The sequence below is a fragment of the Dreissena polymorpha genome, chromosome 1 (genome assembly GCF_020536995.1).
Source record: "Dreissena polymorpha isolate Duluth1 chromosome 1, UMN_Dpol_1.0, whole genome shotgun sequence".
Taxonomy (NCBI): Eukaryota; Metazoa; Mollusca; class Bivalvia; order Myida; family Dreissenidae; genus Dreissena; species Dreissena polymorpha.
The window spans coordinates 140,705,751-140,730,911 of NC_068355.1; the positions used below are offsets into that span (position 1 = coordinate 140,705,751).

Consider the following 25,161-nt stretch of genomic DNA (forward strand, 5'->3'; position numbering starts at 1 on the left):
GTGGACTCTCCCATCCTTCTAAATTGGATCAATTTATTTCCAAAATTAGGGATGTCTAGAATATTTATTTCAATATTTACAATATTTCAAACAGAAATTCCTGTAGGCAAACAGCGCAGACCCTGATGAGACGCCGCATCACCATGCGGTGTCTCATCTGGGTCTACGCTGTTTGCAAAAGCCTTTTTTCTAGACGCTATGCATAAATGGGTTAATGTCCTTAATTACTTTCGTGGCCTAAGAAACAACGAATAATTACGTGAAACTCATGAACCCTCAAGTATATCACATCGTTTGGAAACCATGTCAAAATTGACATGTTCTCCGACTAATTTACACGATATAATTGCAGTCGCCATCCCTTAAAGACTTGTATTCAACTATCGCGCAACAAGTTAGCAGTCATCATCATAAGCAGTCGGTTTATCACGTGATAGTCAAGATGGCGACGTCAATACCGAAACAGGTATTTTTCGCCGTTTTATACCCTTTATTACTTGTTTTTATGTTTTAAATAGCGCTCACTCTCCAGCCATATCAGTAAGACTGCGTATCTCGACTTAACTCGCTGTGAATTTTCTTAGTTGAGTTGTAAGTAGGGCATCCCGTTAAGAACTTGCGGAGCGAGTAATGTCGCGATAAAGAGCGAATACGCATGTATTACTGTAATACGAAATGAACACAAGTAACTTGCTTGCTGATATGGCTGGAATGTGAGCGGCTTTTACACAATTAAACAAGTGATAAAGGGTACCCAACGGCGAAAAGTACCTGTCTCGGCAACTCGACTTTCACGTGATTACCAATCCTGATAATTTCATCACTGACGTACATTAAGTATTCAAGAAAAGCACTGCCCGACGAACAGTTATTACAAGGGTATAGGAATATTAATTTACAGACTTCGGGCGGGAATGACAAATCGCGATGATCTAATGTATATCAATTTCAGTTCAAGTAATGTGACATATTGCGTTAGTCCGTGTGCCAAACTAATCGATTGTTTGACGCCTGATGTCGGTTTTCCGGTTGTTGCGGTTAGATTCAAATAGCTTGTGAAATATGTGTACGTTGGACTAGATTATCTGGCATTTGTTTATGATCTCACTTGAATCATACATAGAAATCGTGCGGCGCATGAAGGAGTCCGAAATTCGACAATGCTTTACCATTTATTCAAATTGCACCAATGTCTATTTTAAAAGTAGCATGTTACGAATCAAAGCGTGTTACATACGAGATTGTGGCTTGGCAACCTTACGATAAAACAAGAAAAAGCTCGTTCTCATCTTACAGACCAAGACGTCTTCATTCGACACAGGAACCATGGCTCTGGTGTATCTGTTCTTTGCAATTGGTTTTGTGTCAGGTAATCGTATTGAACTATTATTTCATCAATATATATTTAAAAAAGCTTATCATAAAATTTCATTTAGCCATTTGAGTATGTTTATTGAAATAAAAATTAAACCAAATATATCTTATATCAGTATGCATTACTCTTAGTGTTTTATTAAATCAATTGCCTATAATAAGTTGTTAAATAATCGTTATTTTTTACAACATCAACCAACCATTTCGATTCGTTTAATTAGTTTTCGTGCAATATTTACATTTCAATTCACTATAATTTGTTATAAATATAGCTTATTTAACTTAACTTTTAGAATCACCTTTTCGAGATTCATTATAATTCACGTGTTACTATCCACTAGACCATTATTTAAGGCATGTTGCCATTAGCCTATTCCAAATCAAAAAGTACCATGTAGCACAAACGTGCGCAAAGCAGTGGTTCATGACTCTATTTGGACGTGTTGATCACGAGTTGTAATTATCAAACATTATTATTGTGGAATACTGTTATTCATATATGAACACAGCGCCAGAACCCCACCCCCATGTGGACTGCAACCATGACCCACAGCATTGCATACAAGTGGCGTTAGTAACGACTGATCCGAAGGAATGCGAACATATTATTCATTACCTCCAGGATTGCCATAGTTATGTGATCGATCATGTATGTGGAACCGACCAGCGTACGTATCCACACAAGTGAGTATATCAGTGAAATGAAAATGTGATAGGTAACTACGTTGCATTACTCCACTATAATAAATCGAATCAAAACGATAATTTAATATGAATGCTGGCAGGCGGAGCTGTAAATAAAGGGTTAATAGTAGTGCAATGGTTAAACTTTGACAATCGTATACTCAACCTTTGGTACACCAATGATCAAGCATCATTTTCCTCGAAAATGTTATTTAAAAGCATTGATTTCCGACGTGCTTTCGTCATTGACTTGTGTTGCATATAAGCAATAAGGGAAAAAATTTAAAAATATTTGTGTCGATGCCCATTTTGTTACACTTTCAAATATGTATTTGATGGCGTTACTTATATTCATAGATACGTAAATATATCGTAATACAATGTGTTATTGTTCGACATGTGAACATATATGGCTGAAATAGACGATATAGTTGTTTGCTGCCGGGGAAAACAACTAGATAGAGGCAAATAGATATGAAAATGTGTGATTTCTGTCAGTTTTTAAAGAAAAACAAGGAATTTCCCCAAATGCAGCGTTCTTAAATGTTTATGAATTTCATATAAATTAGTTTATGACCACACAGTTTTCTAGGTGAGATTTAAGAAACCAATATTGCAGCGCCATGCTGGGTAATGAAAGGATTGCGGATTTCAAAAATAATTACCGGTACTTAGGGCTATGGGGATACTCATTGTCTTACCAATACGGCCGTCATAGTCTCCGTCGTCTAGACCCGAGCAACACTACCATAAACCAAGATATCGTGGAGTGGTCTGAGACAGAGTGTAGAACAGCAATCCAAACAAACAGACGCTTTATATAAGACGCCAAGAAGAGTTTTTGCAATTTTAACATTGACTTATCATTAACCTTGTATCTTTTCTGTTGAAACACTATTGATCAAAATAGAAGAAAGAGATAAATACTTCGTGACATTTGTTTTTGATATATTTTGTGATATATCTATAATGACGTGGAATTAATGTGTACATTTTATTGCGTTGCTTCGTTTTAATTGTTCAATAATATATGCATATAAAGCTGTAACATGTTTTCTTAACTGTTTAGATGCGAGCTTGCTAAAGCAAGATGTCACACACTCAATCTCGACCATGGGGTCCATGTACTTGCCCTAGCACACGAGGGTAGTTGCAGCTCGACCACTCAAATACATGGTAATGTCTCATATATACACATTACGATAATAGCAGCACAATATTAATTTTTGCAAATCGAATCGTTGACCCGATACATAAGATACAACAAATGTTGGATTTCACATTAATGCCTTAATCACAGTTTACATTGCGCAAATAAGTGTATGGTGTATATTTAATTTAAAACCGGTGACAACCGTGTTTAAGATTGCAATTTTGTCAATTTTGATCAGGTTGTTTTTGCTTTCTAACATTGGCATGTAGTTGAATTTTGAAAATTGCACGAGGAACCGCGTGCAACGAATGCTCATGTAATATATGCTCTGTAGATTCATGGAAAATATTGAATTTTATTTTATTTTTTCATTTTTGACGATATTGGAACAGCAGCGTCCAAGGTTTGATAACCAGTAAAAAAATCTTCACAATGGCGACCTATGTAAAAGACCGAGCCAGTCCGATTGAGATAACTCGATTTTTCAGTTACTTCCCTTGGCATTCGCCACTGCGTAGGAGATTGCTCGTTGATTTTCATTGATAACATTCTCCTAGCAGAGTTGTCCTTCGTGTTGATAAAGGTAAATATTAATAGAACAGCATATCCTGGGGAAACATATTCAATAAGTGTATCAGAACGTTAATTTCAAATTAGTAATTTTACATCCATTTTATTTTTATGGACCAATGAAACAACTATATATTTTCTCTATTTTGTTTGATATTTGTTTTCGATTTAGTAAATAAATTGCGAATAAAAACATGTAAAATTAACTTTTTACGTGATCACAAAACTAAAGAATGCGAACGATTTCGAACCTGCAAATTGTAAACGCTGCACTGCTATGATATATATAGATAAAACAACATTTCTTTGCGTAATTGTCCGTCCCGCTAGCGCAGTGGTAAAGACGCTTTTTCACCTTTACGACACCGGTTCGATTCCCGCTCCCGGCGTTATGTGATATTTTGTATGTTTTGTGGTCACCATTCCTGACAGTTGTTTTTTTTCCGGAAAATCTCATCCCCCCCCCCCCCCGCAGCATTTGACCATATAAAAAATTAAAAAGTTTTTCAGTACAAAACAAATAGCTGGAAATTGCAGCTATCATTCAAAATTCGTCCCAACTGTCGTCAATCTAATCTTATTAGGTAGGAGTGCTGGACACACTCCGGGTCCCAACATTATGCAGCCTCTGCGCGGAGGTAACTCATTACCTTGGAAAAACACAAATACACACACTGGGTGCAGCCTAGGCGCGTATAGACTCAAACAAGGCAACAAACTCAAGTACGGGCACAATCATTTAAAATTTTCATATTGAATACGATATTCTAACAGAAATAACACAACCACACAAGTGTACATACCATGTTTGATATTTCGTTCGATTGTTAGATTTCAGCATATACATGTATAAGGTCATTTCGCTATTAGTTAACTTACCCATATGTTCGTGGGCGAACTCGGATAGTCAAGTGCTCATACGATTGAGCTCACATGGTTCGGCTATGTGCACATACCTACTTTCGAGGATCATCATGAATGTATTGCTATACTTAATGAACAAGAATGTGACCCGCCTCCCAGTTTCGCTCAATGGGTCAAGTAACCCACGGGTACTACTTCCCCGTACCCCTAAACTTTTTTTCGTACCAAAAATGTTTCGTACGCAAATTTGTTTCGTACTAATTGTTTTTTCGTACCCAAAATGTTCGTACCCACATTTTTTATCGTACCCAAATGTTCGTATCAACATACACAATTGTGGTGATATAGATAAACTTAAATTGATGTTTTATATCCATCCTCTTCAAAAGCATCGTCACACCAGTACTGCCAGTACTTTGATTTATAGTATGAATCAGTTATGTTATACACCTTCAAAGTTTCAAAACCCAAGCATATGTATTGGTATGGTGTGGGGTGCATGTTTCAAGTCCATGAATATTTCCCCCAGTTCATTGTAGACATCGAGCAATTAACGGTAAATTGCGGAAAGCCCTTTACATAAAAAGTAGCAATAATGTTACAAACAAAACATAACAGTATGAAATATGAATCCATACACATTTCACAATACAATGCAACATCATGTTCTATTTATATGAACACTATTTTAACTCGAAATGTTGATGAGTAAGGGAGTTATATAAACAGATGGACAGCCACTTGTCACAATGGAAATATGTTATCGTACCTTATTCGTAAAAATCTGAACATCATTTACATGACGTTATATTCAAAATAAAAAAAAAATGCTTTATTATGTTTAAACAGGTGAAGCAATTGTTGTTTGTTTAGAATATCTCTGTTCACATGTATGCAGAGTATAAACGTTTGTTAAAGGGATCTTTTCACGCTTTGGTAAATTGACAAAATTGAAAAAAGTTGTTTCAGATTCGTAAGTTTTCGTTTTAGTTATGATATTTGTGAGGAAACAGTAATACTGAACATTAACCATGCTCTAATATAGCCATTATATGCATCTTTTGACGATTTTAAAACCTAAAAATTATAAAGCGTTGCAACGCGAAACGATTGAATAATTTGGAGAGTTCTGTTTTTGTCGTTAAATTTTGTGAAACTACGAAGATTGCTTATATAAGGTATAAAATACGTCACGAATGTGTACTCGGCGGAATAGCTCAGTAAGCTAAAGCGTTTTTACTTCAGGACTCTGGCAGGACTCCAGGGGTCACTGGTTCGAAACCTGCTCCGGGCAATGTTCTTTTCCTTTTTTTATTTTTTTTCTTGATTTTTTACTGGAGCTTTTACGATCCAATGTTTACATTTATCAATATAAAGCATTTAATGAATAAGTTAAAAAATGCCAAAATCTGTGAAAAGGCCCCTTTAACATTACAATAATGTTCAATAATGAACATTCACATACTTAGTCTGTTACTGTCACATCCCCGATAATTAGTTTGAAGTCATCAATTTATTTTAAAATCTACAAAACATATGCATCCATATGATATTATATAAACAGGTGATTGGAACTAATAAGACGTGTTTACAAAGTATGCCTTACTAGTTGTGTTTTTTTTTGTTAACGTGACGATTTTTCTGCACATGCAAATTTACCTTCTTTATATGACGCGACGAAAGTAAAATGCCGATGCCTTTATGTGCGTGGATGCCAACGTGACCTTTGTAGCGGTCGTGATCAATCCTCACGATCTTAAGTCACGACCGCGGGCTTTGGCCTTAAGCTACGAGCTGCACTGTAAATGCATAATATTTACATGTTTATTGAATCCACGTTTTATGACTTTGATGATGTTTCAGTAAAATAAAAAATAAAAAACTCTGTAATTGTTTCATAAATATTTATGTAAATTTACCTTAATCGATACCGATACATATACATTACGAAATATAAATAGATATATACATTTAAGATTCAAACTCTAATTGTTCAAGTATATTTATATTAATAATTCAGAAACAATTTCGGCAGAGAAATGAGTGTTTGTCTACGGTATACGTATCCGATAAGACCCACCATAAGAGACACCATATCTAACATAGCAAATATAAACAAAACAACTGAACAATGCCAGGACAACCGCCTTCGAACAGACAGTGAAATACGTTGGGTGGTTAACCAAATCAATTTGTCTCTCAAACAATGCATCAATATATAAGCAAAAGAAAAAACGATTGGATTTCTGTTATGTTTAAAGTTAGTGTTAAGGGCCACAATTTCTCTCTTGATACAGTTTCTGGAGATTCAAAATTTGCTTTAATATATAAGATACAAGTTTGAGCTGTGCTAATAATAGTAGATGGATGCAATATACGGTACATTAGCTAATCAAGGACCACTCTTCTCGCTTTAATTGTATTTTTCGTTTAAAGGAAGTCCCTTTTTACCGAAAATCTAGTTTAAGCGGAAAGTGTCGTCCCTAATTGGGACGACACATTACGCACATGCATTATGCCCAGTTTTCTCATATCAAGACACATACATTTGATTAAAATAGTTCAACACGTGCGTTTTGTTTGAGGTAACTTATGCTGCAAACTTCGGCAAGCCCTCGAACAGGCTTAAACCCGAAATACTTTGCATATATCGTCCCAAATGCGGTTAAACCAGCTTTAATATGCATGTTTGATGATGTTTCGGACACGTCGTTCTGTATTATATAGGATATGTGTCACCTTCTTCAAATGAAATACTCGAGCGGTTTTATAATAATGTATTTCCTTATAGTGTTTCTGGAGTTACATTATTCCTATATATCCTATATATCTATATTTCCGTTTAAAAGTAAATGTTATGTTATAAAATTAGTGCATGAGGACATGAATTTCTTTGCAAAAATATAAGAGCGAGCGCTAAGTTTCTTACATTAATTCTTAATTTTGTTTTGTGTAGCTTGTCACGGAATTTAAATATAATGTATATGCTTCTCCTGAACACAACACATTTTGCTTTTGAGATGGAAACAGTTAATTGTTAAATTACCGATCGAGTACATGCGCGTATTTCTTGAATACAATTTCGTCTTACAAAGACCCAGAAGATAAGCTTGAAACGTTATCACATATTCATATGGTCGCTAGCCAATCGCGTACATTAACATATTATCATTTGATGATTTTGAAAATAGACCAATCTCAACTCTCTCTGACATAAATTCAAAACGGTCTACGTAGATGAAACATTGCACCATGAAGCCTGTCGGGATTTTGGCATTCGTCAATATTGGTAAGTCAAGTATGTAGTAATTGTTTACGGGCACTAGTGTTATTAAAGAAGACATTAAAGTGATATTATGGACATCTAGCAGTTTATAGGTGTCTATCGCAACCATTGTTTATTTTTTGTGTTTTCACTTCATAAACACTTATATTTGTTAATGCAGCATCAACATACCAAAAAACAATATCCCGGAAAGAGAAAAATAATGCATTTGAATATCAACCGTACTTTCGTTTGACAACTGATCACGCATGTACTATGTGAACCTAAATTTAGTTTGAGTGCAGATTCGTTTATACGACACAAAGACACAATTTTGTTTTACGGATCATTTCGGCTTACAGGACTGGGAGAGTCACGTAAAATATCGAATATAAAACATATTTTTATAAACAGCTGGTAGCAAGATGAGTTGCAGATAACTGGTCAGTAACCACATTTTAACTAACTCTTTTGACCTGTTAATTCTGTTCAGGTCAATTCAACAGAAAATATGCCAATAATATCACTTTGAATACAATTATGAATTCTGACGCGCTTTTATTGTAACGATTCATTTCTCGAAATCTTGCAGTTCTTGCAGCCATCACTCATCATTGCCACAACGATCCTGTGTCGTGCATAGAGCTTGCTATTCATACCGTAGATTCGACTTTTTGCCGTGAGTTTATTAACACAGTGGACTGTACCCATATACATAGTGGCGGTGGTTCACACGCGGATAGAACGCAGCCAGTATGTGGTACGGACGGCGTGTCATATCCACATCAGTACGTTATCGAATCAACTCGAATTTTAATGTTTTACATTTTTAGTACATTGTTAGTAGATTCAATGTGTGAAATCATAAAGGATAGTATATATTTATTAAAGCAAGAATACATGTTATATTCGATCTGTTATTTATTTATATATATTATTATAATCGGAGAAGAACTAAAAGAGCATATTCAATTCAATTATAGGGGATTTAAATACAAAACAAATTGCATTACACAAAACAAAACTCTGAATCCATCATACTTCAACGTGCATTTTCTTCCAGTTGCGAATTTGCAAGAGAAAGATGCAGGGTTATTCTACAAACAAACAATAATGTGAACGGACAGCAAGTGTTCAAACTAGACATTGCTCACGATGGCATCTGCAATCTGGTGACAGTAGCACCGAGTGAGAAATATTTGTCTGTAAAACTTTACAAAATAAAATTAAAATCGACCCAGCAGTGGCAAGACATATTACTGCGACACATACATGTACTTAATACACATTTCAAAAGCGTGCAATTATAAATTATAAAATGACTTGCATACGCATATTTCCGTGACAGACGTGATGTCCATATGAAGCAGAAACAATTTGACATCTGACTAAAATTAAATTGAAAAGGTTGAAATCAATATTACGAAAATGGCTATTAAGAATTATGTATGCAATTACGGCTATTAATAATTTCCCATTTTTATATCAACATACATTTTATTGTGGAATTATTAAATATTTTGCGTTGCGTGCAAACGCAATAGTTAACAGCCATTTTTAAGAAGTAAATATGCCATAGCATGATAGTTATCATATAATTAATAATCAAAAGTAATACAAAAGATTTCTGAAAATACTATACCATTGCACCTGATAAACGTTCCTTATCTAGCAGAGAAATTATCCCTTTCGATATCAATAAACCTAAATGAAACGCGCAGACAATTTTAAAACACCAAAGCATATATGAAAAAGAAATTTTCCTTGTTTGATATTGCATTCAAATACAGTGTATGTTTTATAGAAAGTGTGTCTTACATTCAGTTTCAAATTGCGCAAACAACAGCTGCCTTGACCCGAGTCTCAGTGGCCCAGTGGTCCAGCAATGCCTTCAAATATTGAAACTGTCGTGTACGACTGGCTCGGCTGTCTGTGGAACAGATGGACAAACATACCGAAATGAGTATGCATTAAATGAAGTTATAATTAATATATTGCATTCATTTATAAATGAAGACATCATGCAGTTACAATTCCGACGATATTTTATCATATCAAATGAAATCGAACAACCTTTCGGGAAAAATATATTGAAACAATAAAAAGTTGTAGGCCTTTTACGTGTATTGTATATTATTGCAGAAGTTTACGTTAAATCAAACTTTTGTGGAAATTGTTTTTGTAAGTTACTCTAGTACAAAAGCGTTAATTTTTACTGTTGAGCAATTCTTGATATTTATCGAGGTAAACATTTTGTAGCTGTGATTTAGCGAAGGCTCATTGCTTGAATATCAACCTGACAAAAGCCCACGACGGAACATGTGGAGTCTTCACCCAACAGACATCGCAGACGACACAAGCATCAACGAACGCTGCTTCTTCAAGTGTACGAATATTCACACTATTATCGACGTGGAAATACACTTATCACACTAAGCATTTAAAAATCGCCATATAGTGGACTATATATAATTCTTATTTCATGTCTCTCCAATTGGCATCATTGTTGTTTAGAAACCGCTTTGCTGGTAAACTTTTAAAGGTCAAATTTATATAAGTAGAATGGTTATGTATGTTTACGGACGATTATATTCACTCTTTTCCATCATTTCAACTTCCGCACAATCTTTTACTAGTACTTACACTTATTGCAATACAATTTTATTACTACTAAAATACATTTTGCTGTTTTAGAAGCACGTACATTTTAAATGCAAATAGTGTACCAGAAAAGCAATCACCTCATGTTTGTATCAGTATTACTTCGCACCCTTAATTTGTCGACAATATGATATTGACTGCTGAAATGATATTATCTACGTTCTAAATCCCCACTAGCCGATAAAAAGAACTGTTAAATAGATAGTTATGCTTTAGGTTAATACAATGTATGCGCGTAAAATGTCATCACGTTGTAAAATATGCTTTGCTCGATGCTAAACCAAATTAATTCTACTCTGAGCTATACCGCGAAATTTAAAAGTTGACAATAAAACAATGCATAGTGCCAAATGACTTATTAGATTTGGGAACATTTCATACGTCTGAATACCTAGTTCCGTTCGATGCTTTGAATGACATTATTGGTTACAGACGTTTACCACTACGACTACAACAGATGCCATGAACGCCCTCGTACAACAACTGTTCTGCCAAAACGTAAATTCGATTAACTGCCCCCCAAATCAGCTGAATCAGCTATGCGGCTCAGACGGGCAGTTTTATCCAAACGAGTAAGTATGGCAATTCGGCGCGAAAAAAACATTAGACACCGAACTGAGGGTCGAACAAATACATTGAAGAAATATCCAAAATGTATGTATAATTATGCTCAATAGCTCCACAGAATGTGTTTGGAGGCTATTTTATAAGGGAAGGTTTATACTGGTCGAATGCGACAATATAGGGTAGTACGGCTTTATCAATGATATGGCATTTTCTTATAACCATACCAAAGCGTAATTCTCCTATTTTCCAAGAAAATGTTCTCGGCATAGGCACAGTTTAATATACAAAGCACCCTCCTGCAAGTGGTCGAGTCGTATACAGTATACCTTAATTAAACAAACATGTAGAAATTGTTCTACGGAGAGAGTAATCACATAGCCGATAAACCTAAAACGCAAACCATAGCCTATCATCCGTGTGTATTTATCTTACAATCTACCCTTTCACACAATTTGGCTTGTTTTAATGTTTGTCATTAAATGCTTTATAGTGATAAATGTAAACATTGGATCTAAAAAGCTCCAGTAAAAAATCAAGAATAAGATTAAGAAAGGTAACCCTCAGCAGGACTCGAACCACTGGCCCCTGGGGTCCTGGAGTAAAAAGTTTGCGCATTAAACCACTTGGCCATCCTTCCTTACACAATGACAGAAGTATTTTATACTTCATATAAGCGATCCTCGTAGTTTCACAAAATATAATGACAACAACAGAACGCTCCAAATTATTCAATCGTTTCGCGTTGCAACGCTTTATAATTTTCAGGTTCTTAAGTCGTCAAAAGATGCATATAATGGCTATTTTAGAGCACGGTAAATGTTCAGCATTACTGTTTCCTCACAAATATCATAACTAAAACGAAAATGTGCGAATATGCAATAACTTTTTTCAATTTTATCAATTAACCAAAACGTGAAAAGACCCCTTTAAAGCACAGTGTTGCACGACCAATATAAGACCCATCTTTGCAAATGCAGCACCTCCTTGGGATTCCCATACTGCAATAAGTATGAACCAGCTTGTGTCACCAGATTTGTGAGATTACTAAACAAGCAGCACCAGCCAATTTCAGAAAGTCAGAAATTACTAGTAAATAACCGGTAAACTTATCGCTTAACTTGTAAGCTGCATGATTTTGCTGAATGAACTTGTTTTCTGAACCTTTTTTCCGGTTATTTAATTTCTGAATTGCTTTTGCAAAGATAGATTTTCCGTATTTATAGTTTCTTTGATTAAACAAAGTGTTTTGTGAAATAAAATTCGTACTGCTTATAAAAAGGCCTAATTCATGCAAACGTTTCTGGAAATCAAACCTTCATTACAGACACAATATTTCGACATGCGTGAATTCGATCGTGAATCGTTCTTTTGAAATTTAGACACAAATTGTCACAACTATCCTTAATTAATGTTCTGCATTATCATCACCGCCATAACATATTAACGTTTCTACTTTTATCACGACATTGCATTTTACTAACAAAGCTGTACATGGCAAGAAAAAAAAATCATCAAATGCAGTGAATGTAAATACAACTGATGGAAAGTTTGGCATTGTTTCCGATGTCTTATATGCCTTTAATTGTGTGTATATCTTTGACTGTGTGTACATCTCTGATATTGTGTGTATCTCAGGTGTGAACTCGGAAAGGCAAGGTGTACAATTCCCGGACTGCGGATAATGCCGGATTACCAAGGCTGTTAAAACAACGTTTGAGTCCAAATTGTAATTTCTACCTTTCAGTTTGAAAACAGAATTAATACAGTTATGTTTCTATGATATGTGTTATGTGTTATGTTTGTTTGCAATTTAACTTTTATAACATAAATGTGCACACAGATAATTAACCAATTTAAGCCTAGTGGACTCTCCCATCCTTCTTAATTGGATCAATTTATTTCCAACATTAGGGGTGTCTTGTCTAGTTATTTCTATATTTAGAATATTTCTTAGAGAATTCCTTTAAGCAAACAGCGCAGACCCTGATGAGACGCCGCATCATGCGGCGTCTCATCTGGGTCTATGCTGTTTTCCAATGCCTTTTTTCTAGACGCTAGGCATAAATGGGTTAATAACTTCAGTTCTTTAAGAATGGGTGAACGTGCTTGATTGTCGAGTTTGGGCAAATAAAAGACAGGAACAACTGAGAGAAACAGTTACGCATAAATCGGTTCCAAATATTTCATGGTCAAGATCCATCACTAACCAGCGTTAGTATTTGAAGTAGATGCGTCTATTGTGCATAATTATATAATGGAAAATTTAGTGTTAGTGATTACCTGATATACATTATTAAATTGCACTAACTTGAATGTATTTACAGTTTATGTAACACCGCAGATTGTTAAAAAGGAAATGTTAGTGACAAGCAAAATGGGAACAGTATCTGGGTTCCGGTATATGCCCATGTCTCAACCAAAAACCGTATTATTGATAACCAATATTTGAACGTATAAGCCAATATGTTAAGGCTGAAAAACCGTGACGAAAAAAATATTTCGACCGTTTGGAAAGTATTGACCTAGATCTCGGCTTTCAAAAAAATGCCTTACACTAATACACAGAAAAGGAAACTTCCGGTGCTTCAAGAGAGAAACATTATTATACATTAAGACCTTTATGTGTGGCAAGGAACCAATTGCCAAACAGTGAGACACAAATACAATGTACCAGACAAGACTCACGCGTACACATAACAAGCCTTAACACGAGTACAGCTATGGTAAATTCAAAAGCATTAGGACTTTAAACTGGTTTTGAAGTGCTCCTAAATACGCACTTATTGAAAATTAATCCTGATACCTTCAAGTGTACATAAAAAGTAATACCATACCATCACAATTCATATTAAATAGCATTAAGAGAGAACACATTTTATTTAATTACAAGTTAACTACGCACTGGTTATATACAGTCCATTACACCAGAATTGTAACTTTCTGAAGAACGATTAAATAAAACCAACATGAGTATCAACTATATCTTGCTTTTACTAAAACGGCTTAGAGACATATAATCATGTAATTTGAAATTCAGATCGGCGTCGTGCAAATCAGAAAGAAACCTCAATAAGATTACTTAAGGATAACTTACAGAAATTTGCTATGTACGTCTTGCCACATACAAAGTATGTATAATATTGTTTCAAACATGAAAAATCGTTTTAAACAAATACCTTTTATACATCCATTTTTTTAAAATGATTTAATAAAGTGATGATAAATAATCTGAACAACCACTAAACTAGCATCTTAAATGTATTACCAATTTATTACCATCAACCGATCTAAAAGCAATATATAGACTTACTTAGTTATACATAATTAGTAGAGACATTAGTATTTGTATAAATCTTAAACAAAGTATGTTGTAGCAAGAAAATCAACACGCATTTTAATAATTAATATATAATTAACTTGTATTTGTGCTTGTTAATTGTATTATGTATTTAAACTATAGGGTTGATTTAATGCAAAGTGAAATATATGTAAATCTTATACAAATACAATGTACATATACATAAGTTTTTATACCGTAAATGGATACTAGTAGTAGGTTTTACGTTCGCATAGTGACTTATACAATTGAGGTATGCATAAAATACCGCAAGACAAAGGGCAAATGCTTTTGGAATTCACATCGACCTTTTATGAACTCAAACACTCTTATTTCCCTTTGCTTGGTAACTTTCACTGTCTTGGAGACGTTGCAATTGTATGCCCGATTAAATGCATTTTAAATCAATGACTTTATTATACTTATTCTGTTATGAAGATTCAATAATTTCATAATGTAATAACGACACACATCCAAAATATTTATGGTACGTAATCGAGATACCATTCGTTAAACGGGAAGTCATGCACAGCATCTAAGCATTATATGCCATGAACGAAATGAAAAGGAGACCAATTAAGAAGAAAAATAACAACAATCGGTAAGAGAAAATTATTGCAGTTCAACTATAATAATAAAAAAATGATATGCCTATTCTAAATCGTAGAATTATTGCAATATATATTAGAACTTTTCTTGAATTTATAGTTGTGGAAATGTTGACTTTTGAATGTAAGGCCCTTTCAAAATTCGATTTAAGAGATGTCATTACGTATGAATAAATGAAATGCTATTAAACTTAATACTAGTATGTAGATCTCGAGTATACGTTTATATTTGCCACCAAGTTTCCACACGCTTGATATCACAGCCCATTTGCACGTTAATTGTGAAATTCGTAAGTACCGGTATACAAATATATGTGTACATTTAAAATATTACGGACTAGGACGTCGATAAGATAATTAACAACGAACTGACAGCACGTTTTTAATTATCGGCATGTCTATGTCTTAACTGGGAAAACAAAGTCACGAAGTGATAACGAAGTTCGTCTTTGGTCAATTTTGAAATAGAGCAAGTTCGTGTTTATTTCGATTTGACTGGTTGCAAGGTAACTGTATTTGCTAAGCATGCCTAGGATTGTACATTTTCTGTCAGTCGCCTGATATAATGAACACACCGACATATATGATCTTAAATAGAGTTATGTAGTAATTTTTTTAAGGCTGAACATTTATCAATCAAATCAATAAATGCGACCACGCTAGGAAACCAAAGATTCGCACAAAATGACAGCAAAATACATACATAAAAATTTGATTTATTGAGCGGAATCCATATGTCTATGTTTAGTACCAATACCTTTACCTAACTGTCCCTAATGTCATGCAAAATTAAACCATAATACCTCCATCCAAACTTATATTATTGAGTTGAAATGTTTTCTGTTTCAATTTTAGTGAGAGTCACCTCGATCCAACTGACCCAAATGCAATACGTTACTAGATCAGTTTCTAACATACAAACAGTGCCAGCACAATATGTCCATATTAACTGAAGTTATTAAGCATAAAAACGTGTTACAATTTTATGCAAGAATAACATTGACCTTTACCTAACTCGCCCGAAATGCAACCCCATGCTTAATCGGAATGTCGGAAAAAGATATGAGTTGTTGGGCGTAAATGTTTACATTACTTTCCTTAATACAAAAACATTATTACGGGCATATCTCTTCTTAATTGCAGTTCAGAATTATGGACCCTCGTGCGTATGATCCCGAAGACATGTTTGACGCTGCGTATTAAAATATATCAAGACGTTACGGATATATGAACTTACTGCGCGCAAACCATAACCTTGCTTTTCTGTGCAAAAGGAGTGAACAATCATGTCAAAAAGGCTGGTAAAAGCTTTGGTCTTGGTAACGATGTAAATTAAGATCCTGAACGCATACATAACATTTTTTAAATATCTGTAGTAAAAATTGACATAAAATTGAGATATGGAGGTGTTGCAAGAAATCATTAACCAGTATTTTTTTTAAATTTTCACAAATGGTCATAATTCTGCTTAATTGCAGGCAAAAGTTATGCAATTTTGTCAGTAGCATTGCACAATTATCCCGAACACATATGCCAACTTTCTATAAATACCTGAAGAAGAAACAGTGATGTAGGAAGTTGCACATTAACTTAATATCATCCTTCGTACAAAAAGGGCCATAATTCTGCTCAATATCGGCCGGAGTTGTGGAACCTTATCAATGACCTTACACAATGTTCCCGAACAAGTGCGTTAAGTTCAGTAAAACTCATTGATGTGGGGATGTTTCACGCTTACCTCAAGCGGTACGAGGATACCGCGTCGGGCGAGCTGTATAGCCTGAACCATGAGGTGCAGTGTCGAGGAAAAATGCATACTTTAGAACTAATAAAGGGAATATGCAAAATGGATTCTTACATATTACCCTTGTACTAAAAACACATACACATTTTTAAATCATAATAATGACCTACTATGTTACATCACATGACACCATCAGATAAATACACTACAGTACTAAATAAACGCATGTTTTCATGTGCTTTAAATAGTCTACTGTTGATCATCTCATAAAGTAAATCTTATTTGATGGCATATGTAATGAATATTTGCATAACTTATACATAAGCTTGTTACCAAAATGTCTGCAAGTGCCCATATATAAATATATTGATGCGAATTACTACAATAGGCAATGCTATCGTCAAATTAGTGCATTTTTTTAATTTAAGGAATAATTTAATAGCAGCAATTTAATCGGGAGAAAAAGTAGAGTTAACATCATTAAATATTACCCGATAAAATACAATAAATTTAGCACAAAATAATTTATAACTAAATTATTAAACAAGTTTGAAAAAATACATTACAGTATTACATAAAGACGACTATAACCATTTTTCAAACATAAACTGAAGTTTATGAAGATTCACGAGTCGAAATATGACAATCCAGCCGACAAATGCATTTAAAGGGAAACCCACGACATAATTCAATGTCATTAATTTTGTTTTTTATACGTAATTGATGGTAGGTCAGTTAATAGTAATACATGTTATTACCAGACTGAACAAAAGTTAAAGGAGATTTCGACGTCATCTGAACCGAGTGCCCACCTGCTCGTAAGCAGTCAATGATATTTCGGCAACCAGTGGCACAAACGAAAGATAAGCGTGTGACATATTTACATTGTCGCGCACATTTAAAATGAATAGGTGATTTTATAAATCACGATTCTATGTTGCTTTCATTCTAAACGGTCTTCATAGATTAAACCGTTTCAGTTTATAAGTTGACAATTTTCCGTGGAGCAAAATTTTCACCATGCAAACTGTCTGGTTTTTAGCTTTCGTCAAAATTGGTAAGTCAAATATGTGATGATTGTTTTTACGCACTTGTCTATTTAAGAAATAATTTTCGATTTATCGATGTAAATCGCTTATTAAACACTATATGGTATTCTGAGTTTAACTAGAGGGCAAAAACTTAAAAATGACAAAAATTTGTATACACTTTAATGATTTCAATAAAATACGACAGTTGCAAAGTTCGACAAGAACATGCAACAAAACGTAATGAAAACTACATTTGTACAGCTCAATAATTTATTTTTTATTTAAGAGAACGTTGCTCAGAAACTTCTTCGCCCGTTGTTTGTCTGACAGTTTAACACTTTTCATTACCGCATTTTCTGTGTAACATGGTGGAATAAGAAATAACATGTACATTATCGTTCGCACATTCTTGCTGTGTAAGTGTTAAAATAGCATTGGTATTTGTATTGCTACAAACGACGATACACTTTCATGTTTAATTTGTAAAAAAGACTTGCATTAAGGTAGCGCACCTCTAATGATTTCCCGCGATTTCTTCGAAGGTTGAAGAGCCTACTATTAGATGCCGTAGCCTAGTGGTTAAGGCGATAGACTAGAAATCTTTTGGGATATTCCCGCGCAGGTTCGAATCCTGCCGACGACGTAAACTTTTTTGCGACGCGTTTTATTTATTTTCTAACGTAATTTGATTTAATATGGCATATAAGCTATATTTATTGTTAAATATGTTGCAATTTTTATGCACATTCTTCAATTATTAAAATTAAAACAACGTTATGGCGAAATTGGGTGATTTACTGTTGAAAATACGAACCATGCATGTTGCATTTTTATTTTTATTTCAAAAAGTAAACGGTAAATCTGTCTAGTTCTTGGTATTTTTGCTGTATATAGTGTTTCTATAAAAACTAAGTTTAAAATATGACTTAAATGATACTATTTTGAATTTTATGACACTTTGTTTTTAACCGACCCAATTTTTACTTGGCTGAAATCACTTACATTTCATGGCGCTCTTCCATAGATAAAAATTTGTAAAAAATAAATGTCTGTAAAAGAATACTTATTTCATCTTGTTTAAACTTTAAACACCTTTACAGCATCTGTACACACCAACTGCATGCCCATATTTGGAAATTTGAATGAATTATGGAACTTTTATATACCCCAGGGGTGAAAATAAACTGGACAAAAGCCGAGCGTGGGGGTGGTTTTGAAAAAAATCGGTATATTTTTTTTTAAAGCATGGAAAGCCTACCTACAAATTTGCATGTAGTTCAGTGAAATGATGCTGATTAAGAAAATAATTAATTAGATTATATTTGGATATGTGCCCATTAGAGGTGCGCTACCTTAAGTGGAGCGGCATATTCCTTTTGCATGAAGTAAAAAAAACTTACATAAACGTTCATTATTGTGAATGGTTATTGTTACTAAAGAAACCTCTGTTTCGATATATGATCGCTCAAGTGACGCTACAACATAACGACACACTGTTGTAAGTAAATAGGATTTGTTGAGTTCCGAATTAAGTCTTTTGTAACGATTCATTTCTCTAAATCTTGCAGTTCTTGCAGCCAACACTCATCATTGCCACAGCGATCCTGTGTCGTGCATAGAGCTTGCTATTCATACCGTAGATTCGACTTTTTGCCGTGAGTTTATTAACACGGTGGACTGTACCCATATACATAATGGCGGTGGTCATCACGTGGATAGAACGCAGCCAGTATGTGGTACGGACGGCGTGTCATATCCACATCAGTACGTTATTGAATCAACTCGAATTTTAATGTTTTAAATTTGTAGTACATTGTTAGTAGATTCAATGTGTAAAATCATAAAGGATAGTATATATTTATTATAGCAAGAATACATGTTATATTCGATCTGTTATTTATTTATATATATTATTATAATCGGAGAAGAACTAAAAGAGCATATTCAATTCAATTATAGGGGATTTAAATACAAAACAAATTGCATTACACAAAACAAAACTCTGAATCCATCATACTTCAACGTGCATTTTCTTCCAGTTGCGAATTTGCAAGAGAAAGATGCAGGGTTATTCTACAAACAAACAATAATGTGAACGGACAGCAAGTGTTCAAACTAGACATTGCTCACGATGGCATCTGCAATCTGGCGACAGTAGCACCAAGTGAGAAATATTTGTTTGTAAAACTTTACAAAATAAAATTAAAATCGACCCAGCACTGGTAAGACATATAGGATCTGGCACGAGTTGTGATACCATACCATATTTTATTAAAAGACCTCAGGATTTTTGTTTGTAAGCGAGCCTTTTGCGAGCTTACTAACGAATTTCTTGGATGAGTTAAATAAAATATGGTATGAAATGACAACGAGTGTCAGATCTTTTTGATCAGATGCTTTTAAAATTGCAAATTAAACACATATTTACGCAAACATCATGATAAATCCCGAATGATGTTTACATGTCGTGACGTCATTTGACGTTGCAACGTCATGTCAGCAAAATAACAAAATGCGATTGGTCAATCGAACGAAAATAAGCCAATGAAAACGCTTAAAAAGAATATTACACATGTGTAAGATAAAAATATATGTAATGGTTATATTACATGGGAAACAGGATATGGCATGTGATGAATAAAACTGCGACACATACATGTACTCAATATACATTTCATAAGCGTGCAATTATAAATTATAAAATTACTTGCATACGCATATTTCCGTAACAGACGTGGTGACCATATGAAGCAGCACAATTTTGACATCTGACTAAAATTTAAGTGAAAAGGTTAAAATTAACATCACAAAAATGGCTTTTAAAGGGGCCTTTTCACAGATTTTGGCATGTTTTGAAGTTTGTCATATAATGCTTTATATTGATAAATGTAAACATTAGATATGAAAAGCTCCAGTAAAAAATCAAGAATAAAATTAAAAATAAAATAAAAATAAGGTTACCCTCAGCAGGGCTCAAACCACTGACCCCTAGAGTCCTGGAGTAAAATGTCTACCATTTAGACCACTCGGCCATTCTTGCCAGATGTATTTTATACTTTATATAAGCAATCCTCGAAGTTTCAAAAAATATAACGACAACGACAGAACTCTCCAAACTAGTCATTCGTTTCGCGTTGCAACGCTTTATAATTTTCGGGTTTTTAAATCGTCAAAAGATGCATATAATGGTTATTTTAGAGCATGGTAAATGTTCAGAATTACTGTTTCCTCACGAATATCATAACTTTAACGAAAATTTGCGAATCTGAAACAACTTTTTTTTTCAATTTTATCAATTTACCTTAAAACCCCTTTAAGAATTATGTATGCAAATTTGGCTATTAATAATTTAACATTTCCATATCAACATATATTTTAGTGTGCAATTAATATTTGCATTTCGTGCAAAGTCAGTAGAAAACAGCCATTTTTATAAAGTAAATATTTCATTGCATGATAGTTATCACATATTTAATACCCACAGATAATATAACCGATTTCTGAAAACACTACACCATTGCACTAGATACACGCTCATTATCTAGCAGAGACATTATCCATATCGATAACAATACAAAGTCTAAACCGAAATGAAACACGCAGACAATGTTCAAACATCGAAGCATATATGAAAAAGAAATTTGCCTTGTTTGATATTGCATTCAAATACAGTGTATGTTTTAAAGACAGTGTGTCATACATTCAGTTCCAAATTGCGCAAACAACAGCTGCCTTGATCCGAGTCTTAGTGGCCCAGCGGTCCAGCAATGCCTTCAAATATTGAAACTGTCGTGTACGACTGGCCCGGCCGTCTGTGGAACAGACGGAAAAACATATGCACATGAGTATGCATTTAATGAAGTCATTCAATAATTACCGTCGAATAATATGTATTGATGAAGACGTCATGCACTAATAAATCCGGTTCTTTTTTCATGTCCCCTAACATAATTTAGATATATTTTACATGAAGACAACAAATTTGTATGGAATTTTCTTGTATTGAGTCGTTGCAGATAAAGTCTGTGCAGATATGCACCTTAAATGAAAATGATTAGCGAAAATGTGCAATTCTACTGTATTGCAATGACCGATATTTATCGTAGTATACAATTTGCAGCTGTGATTTAGCGAAGGCTCATTGCTTGAATGTCAACCTGACAAAGGCCTACGACGGAACATGTGGAGTCTCCACCCAACAGACATCGCAGACGACACAAGCATCAACGAACGCTGCGTCTACAAGTGTAAGAATATTCACACTTAAATTAACATGCTAATACAATTATCACACTCAAAGCATTTAAAGAAAGCAATATAATTGACTATGTTTAACTTTATTATTGTCATGAACATTAATCACACATTTTTTTTCTTTAGCATTATTAAAGAAAAGTATTTGGGTTTTTGTACACACGTTGTATTGTTCAATTACTGGTAATGTTAAGTGTATCTTTTACATCTAAAACGAACACATTATTATCGGAAAAAATAACCCATTTATGCCTAGTGGACTCTCCCATCCTTCTTAATTGGATCAATCTATTTCCAAAATTAGGGATGTCTGGTCTAGTTATTTCTATATTTAGAATATTTCTCACCGAAATTCCTTTAAGCAAACAGCGCAGACCCTGATGAGACGCCGCATCATGCGCGTCTCATCTGGGTCTTCGCTGATTGCCAAGGCCTTTTTTCTAGACGCTAGGAATAAATGGGTAAAAAACGTGTAGAGAACGATATAATGATTAAAAATGTACATTTGAGAGACACATGTAGTTTAAAAAGTTATTTGGCATATACTTTTATTGTATGTTTTTTTTTAAAGTCCACATTCAAACCAATTGTGAAAAACGAACATGCTTTTTGCATAATAAGCGAAATTAATGACACGTATCTGTATCAACGGGAAATCATGATCTTGATTATAAGGTTCATTATATTTATTTATAACATGATCATCATGATCTTCGCGAATAACCATTTCTTAATTGAACATTTGACTTCCCAGTCGTCTTCGGCCCCGACAACTCCCCCACCTCCGACCACCTCAACCTTGCCTCCAACGACAACAATGTCTGTGACGGACATCCTCGTGACTGTCTTCTGCCAGAACGTGGACTCCATCAGCTGCAACACCGGGTTCAATGTGATCTGCGGTTCCGATGGAACTTACTACCCTAACGAGTATGTCCCCACAAAGCTTTACGAAATATTGATCATGTAAAACATGCATTTACACACACGAAGATTTTCTGAAGATTGCTGTCTACAGCAGTTTGTAATAGGAACTGAATTGTATGAAGTATTGTAGTGTCTGTGTCATGTTCAAGAAACTTTGCTCAAATATTACGCTGATTAGAAATGAAACAGCGTGTGACAGTTATGGAAGCTGAAAGTAACGGCTTGATGGTCAAACCAATCAGGTCGACGCATAAAGCTGCCATTTAGACTGCATACTTTATCAATTTACATTAATAAGTTGTTGTTAATACATGGATAATTTATCATGCATCTTAATTGTAAAACATTTTATTTTTAACCGAAACGTACCAATGCTTTTTTTCTTGTTAATTTCAGGTGCGAGTTAAGCAAAGAATCGTGCAAACAGAAAGGTTTACACATAATGCCGGACGCAAGTTCATGTACCGTTCCATCAGGCTAGGTTGTCATGTAGTTAATGTGATAACGTTGTTAGATACAAAATAAACGCTATTCATAGCTTAACATAATGTCTTTCCATACAATATAATAAAATCCGATTCTGCTTGAAGGAACCACACTGTTGCCATTCTTGTTATCACTGAGATTTGTTCGTCAATATCTACCCACCTTCTTGAATTTAATGCGTGTCATATTACTTGACTGTCTGTCAGTATTGTTTATTTTTGCTTCGTGTACTACTACGCTATTTTTTTCAACAGTGTATGATCAAATGTATATATCTTAAAAAAGGTATGTATGTATGTAACAATACGAGTTTAGGTATGTATGTAACAATACAAGTTAAGGTATGTATGTAACAATACAAGTTGAGGTATGTATGTAACAATACAAGTTGAGTCTCCATCTTACGTTATCGATCATTTTTAACCCATTTATGCCTGGTGGACTCTCCCATTCTTCTAAAATGGATCAATTTATTTCCAAAATTAGGGATGTCTACCATATTTTTTTCTATATTTAGAATATTTCATATATAAATTCCTTTAAGCAAACAGCGCAGACCCAGATGAGACGCCGCATCATGCTGTTTGCAATGTCTACGCTGTTTGCAATGTCCTTTTTTCAGGACGCTAGGCATAAATGGGTTAAACTATTTTTTAAAATAAAGTGTAATAAAAACACAAATAATTTTATAACAGTGCAATATCAAGCAATCAGCAATTTAAGAAAACATGTAACTTTACAAACTAGGCCGGCTAAATGGTTCGACGTGAACCAGAGCAACAACATGGCTAAATTTATGGAATTAAAAAACAGCAACAATCTGCTTAAGTCATTGTTCTATGTTGGTGTCTTTGTTCTTTATTGCGTTATATACTTGTTCAATTGCGCAATTATTGTAATGGAATTTAACCCATTTTTGCCTAGCGTCTACAAAAAAGGCCTAGGCAAACAGCGTGGACCCAGATGAGACGCCACATAATGCGGCGTCTCATCAGGGTCTGCGCTGTTTGCTTAAAGGAATTTCTGTGAGAACTATTCTAAAAAAGAAATTAATATACCAGACATCTCTAATTTTTAAAATAAATTGATCCAATTTACAAGGATGGGAGAGTTCACTCGGCATAAATGGGTTAATGAAGGCTGTCCGGTTAGCGCAGTGGTTGTAAACGAAAAGAAAATTGCAATTTGCAATCAAGGTACGTTCTCGATTCTCTTGAAAGTGGGTTATCAATATCACTACGCGATAAAAATGTCACTCACTTGATGGTCTATTTCTTAAAGACGTGTGTTTCTTGTCTACTGACCATTTAGCCAGTGTGATATTTCTGTACTTTTCTGTAAAAACAATACTGTATTATTCTTATAGTATTTATGAAGGTAAATATGTCATTGGTACAATTTAAATTAATATATATGACTTTTTATTGTACACTTGACTTGGATGCACCAATACCAAAATATTGTTTCGAACCTGCAAATTGTAAACGCTGCACTGCTATGATATATATAGATAAACAACACTCTTTGAGAAGTTGTTCGTCCGGCTAGCGCAGTGGTCAGCTCGTACATTTTTTCACCTATTCTCGCTCCCGGCGCAATGTTTTTGTGTGTGTTTGTTTTGTGGTCACCATACCGG

The 25,161-nt window shown here is 34.3% G+C and overlaps 3 protein-coding genes across 9 annotated transcripts in view; 2 read left to right on the forward strand and 1 right to left on the reverse strand.

Annotated features, from left to right (window-relative positions):
* LOC127852845 (transmembrane protein 47-like) overlaps positions 1–25,161 on the reverse strand; it is a 106,417-nt gene that overhangs the window by 73,572 nt on the left and 7,684 nt on the right. The gene's annotated exons all lie outside the window — the stretch shown is intronic.
* Positions 1–25,161, forward strand: part of LOC127852757 (uncharacterized) — a 139,880-nt gene that overhangs the window by 58,553 nt on the left and 56,166 nt on the right. The window lies entirely within an intron of this gene.
* LOC127852814 (agrin-like) lies at positions 1,203–23,642 on the forward strand. Of its 5 annotated transcripts, XM_052386830.1 has the most exons (10): positions 1,203–1,369; positions 1,884–2,058; positions 3,128–3,234; positions 8,503–8,698; positions 8,974–9,098; positions 9,735–9,873; positions 10,170–10,256; positions 22,069–22,105; positions 22,867–23,042; positions 23,436–23,642. In XM_052386830.1, exons 1-10 carry the CDS (start codon positions 1,327–1,329, stop codon positions 23,518–23,520), a joined length of 1,170 nt encoding a protein of 389 aa, XP_052242790.1. In that variant the 5' UTR covers positions 1,203–1,326; the 3' UTR covers positions 23,521–23,642. The 5 variants fall into 5 exon arrangements, with proteins under 5 accessions (XP_052242790.1, XP_052242781.1, XP_052242800.1 ...); XM_052386821.1 differs by lacking the exon at positions 10,170–10,256 and having other exon boundaries at positions 21,979–22,105; XM_052386840.1 differs by lacking the exons at positions 22,069–22,105; positions 22,867–23,042; positions 23,436–23,642 and adding exons at positions 11,004–11,143; positions 12,774–12,916 and having other exon boundaries at positions 10,170–10,296.

Coding starts and splice junctions, on each gene's coding strand:
- LOC127852814 (XM_052386821.1), top strand. CDS start 1,327: ATGGCTCTGGTGTATCTGTTCTTTGCAATTGGTTTTGTGTCAG. Junction 1,370..1,883: donor TGCAATTGGTTTTGTGTCAG/GTAATCGTATTG, acceptor ATATGAACACAG/CGCCAGAACCCCACCCCCAT. Junction 9,099..9,734: donor TCTGGTGACAGTAGCACCGA/GTGAGAAATATT, acceptor TCTTACATTCAG/TTTCAAATTGCGCAAACAAC.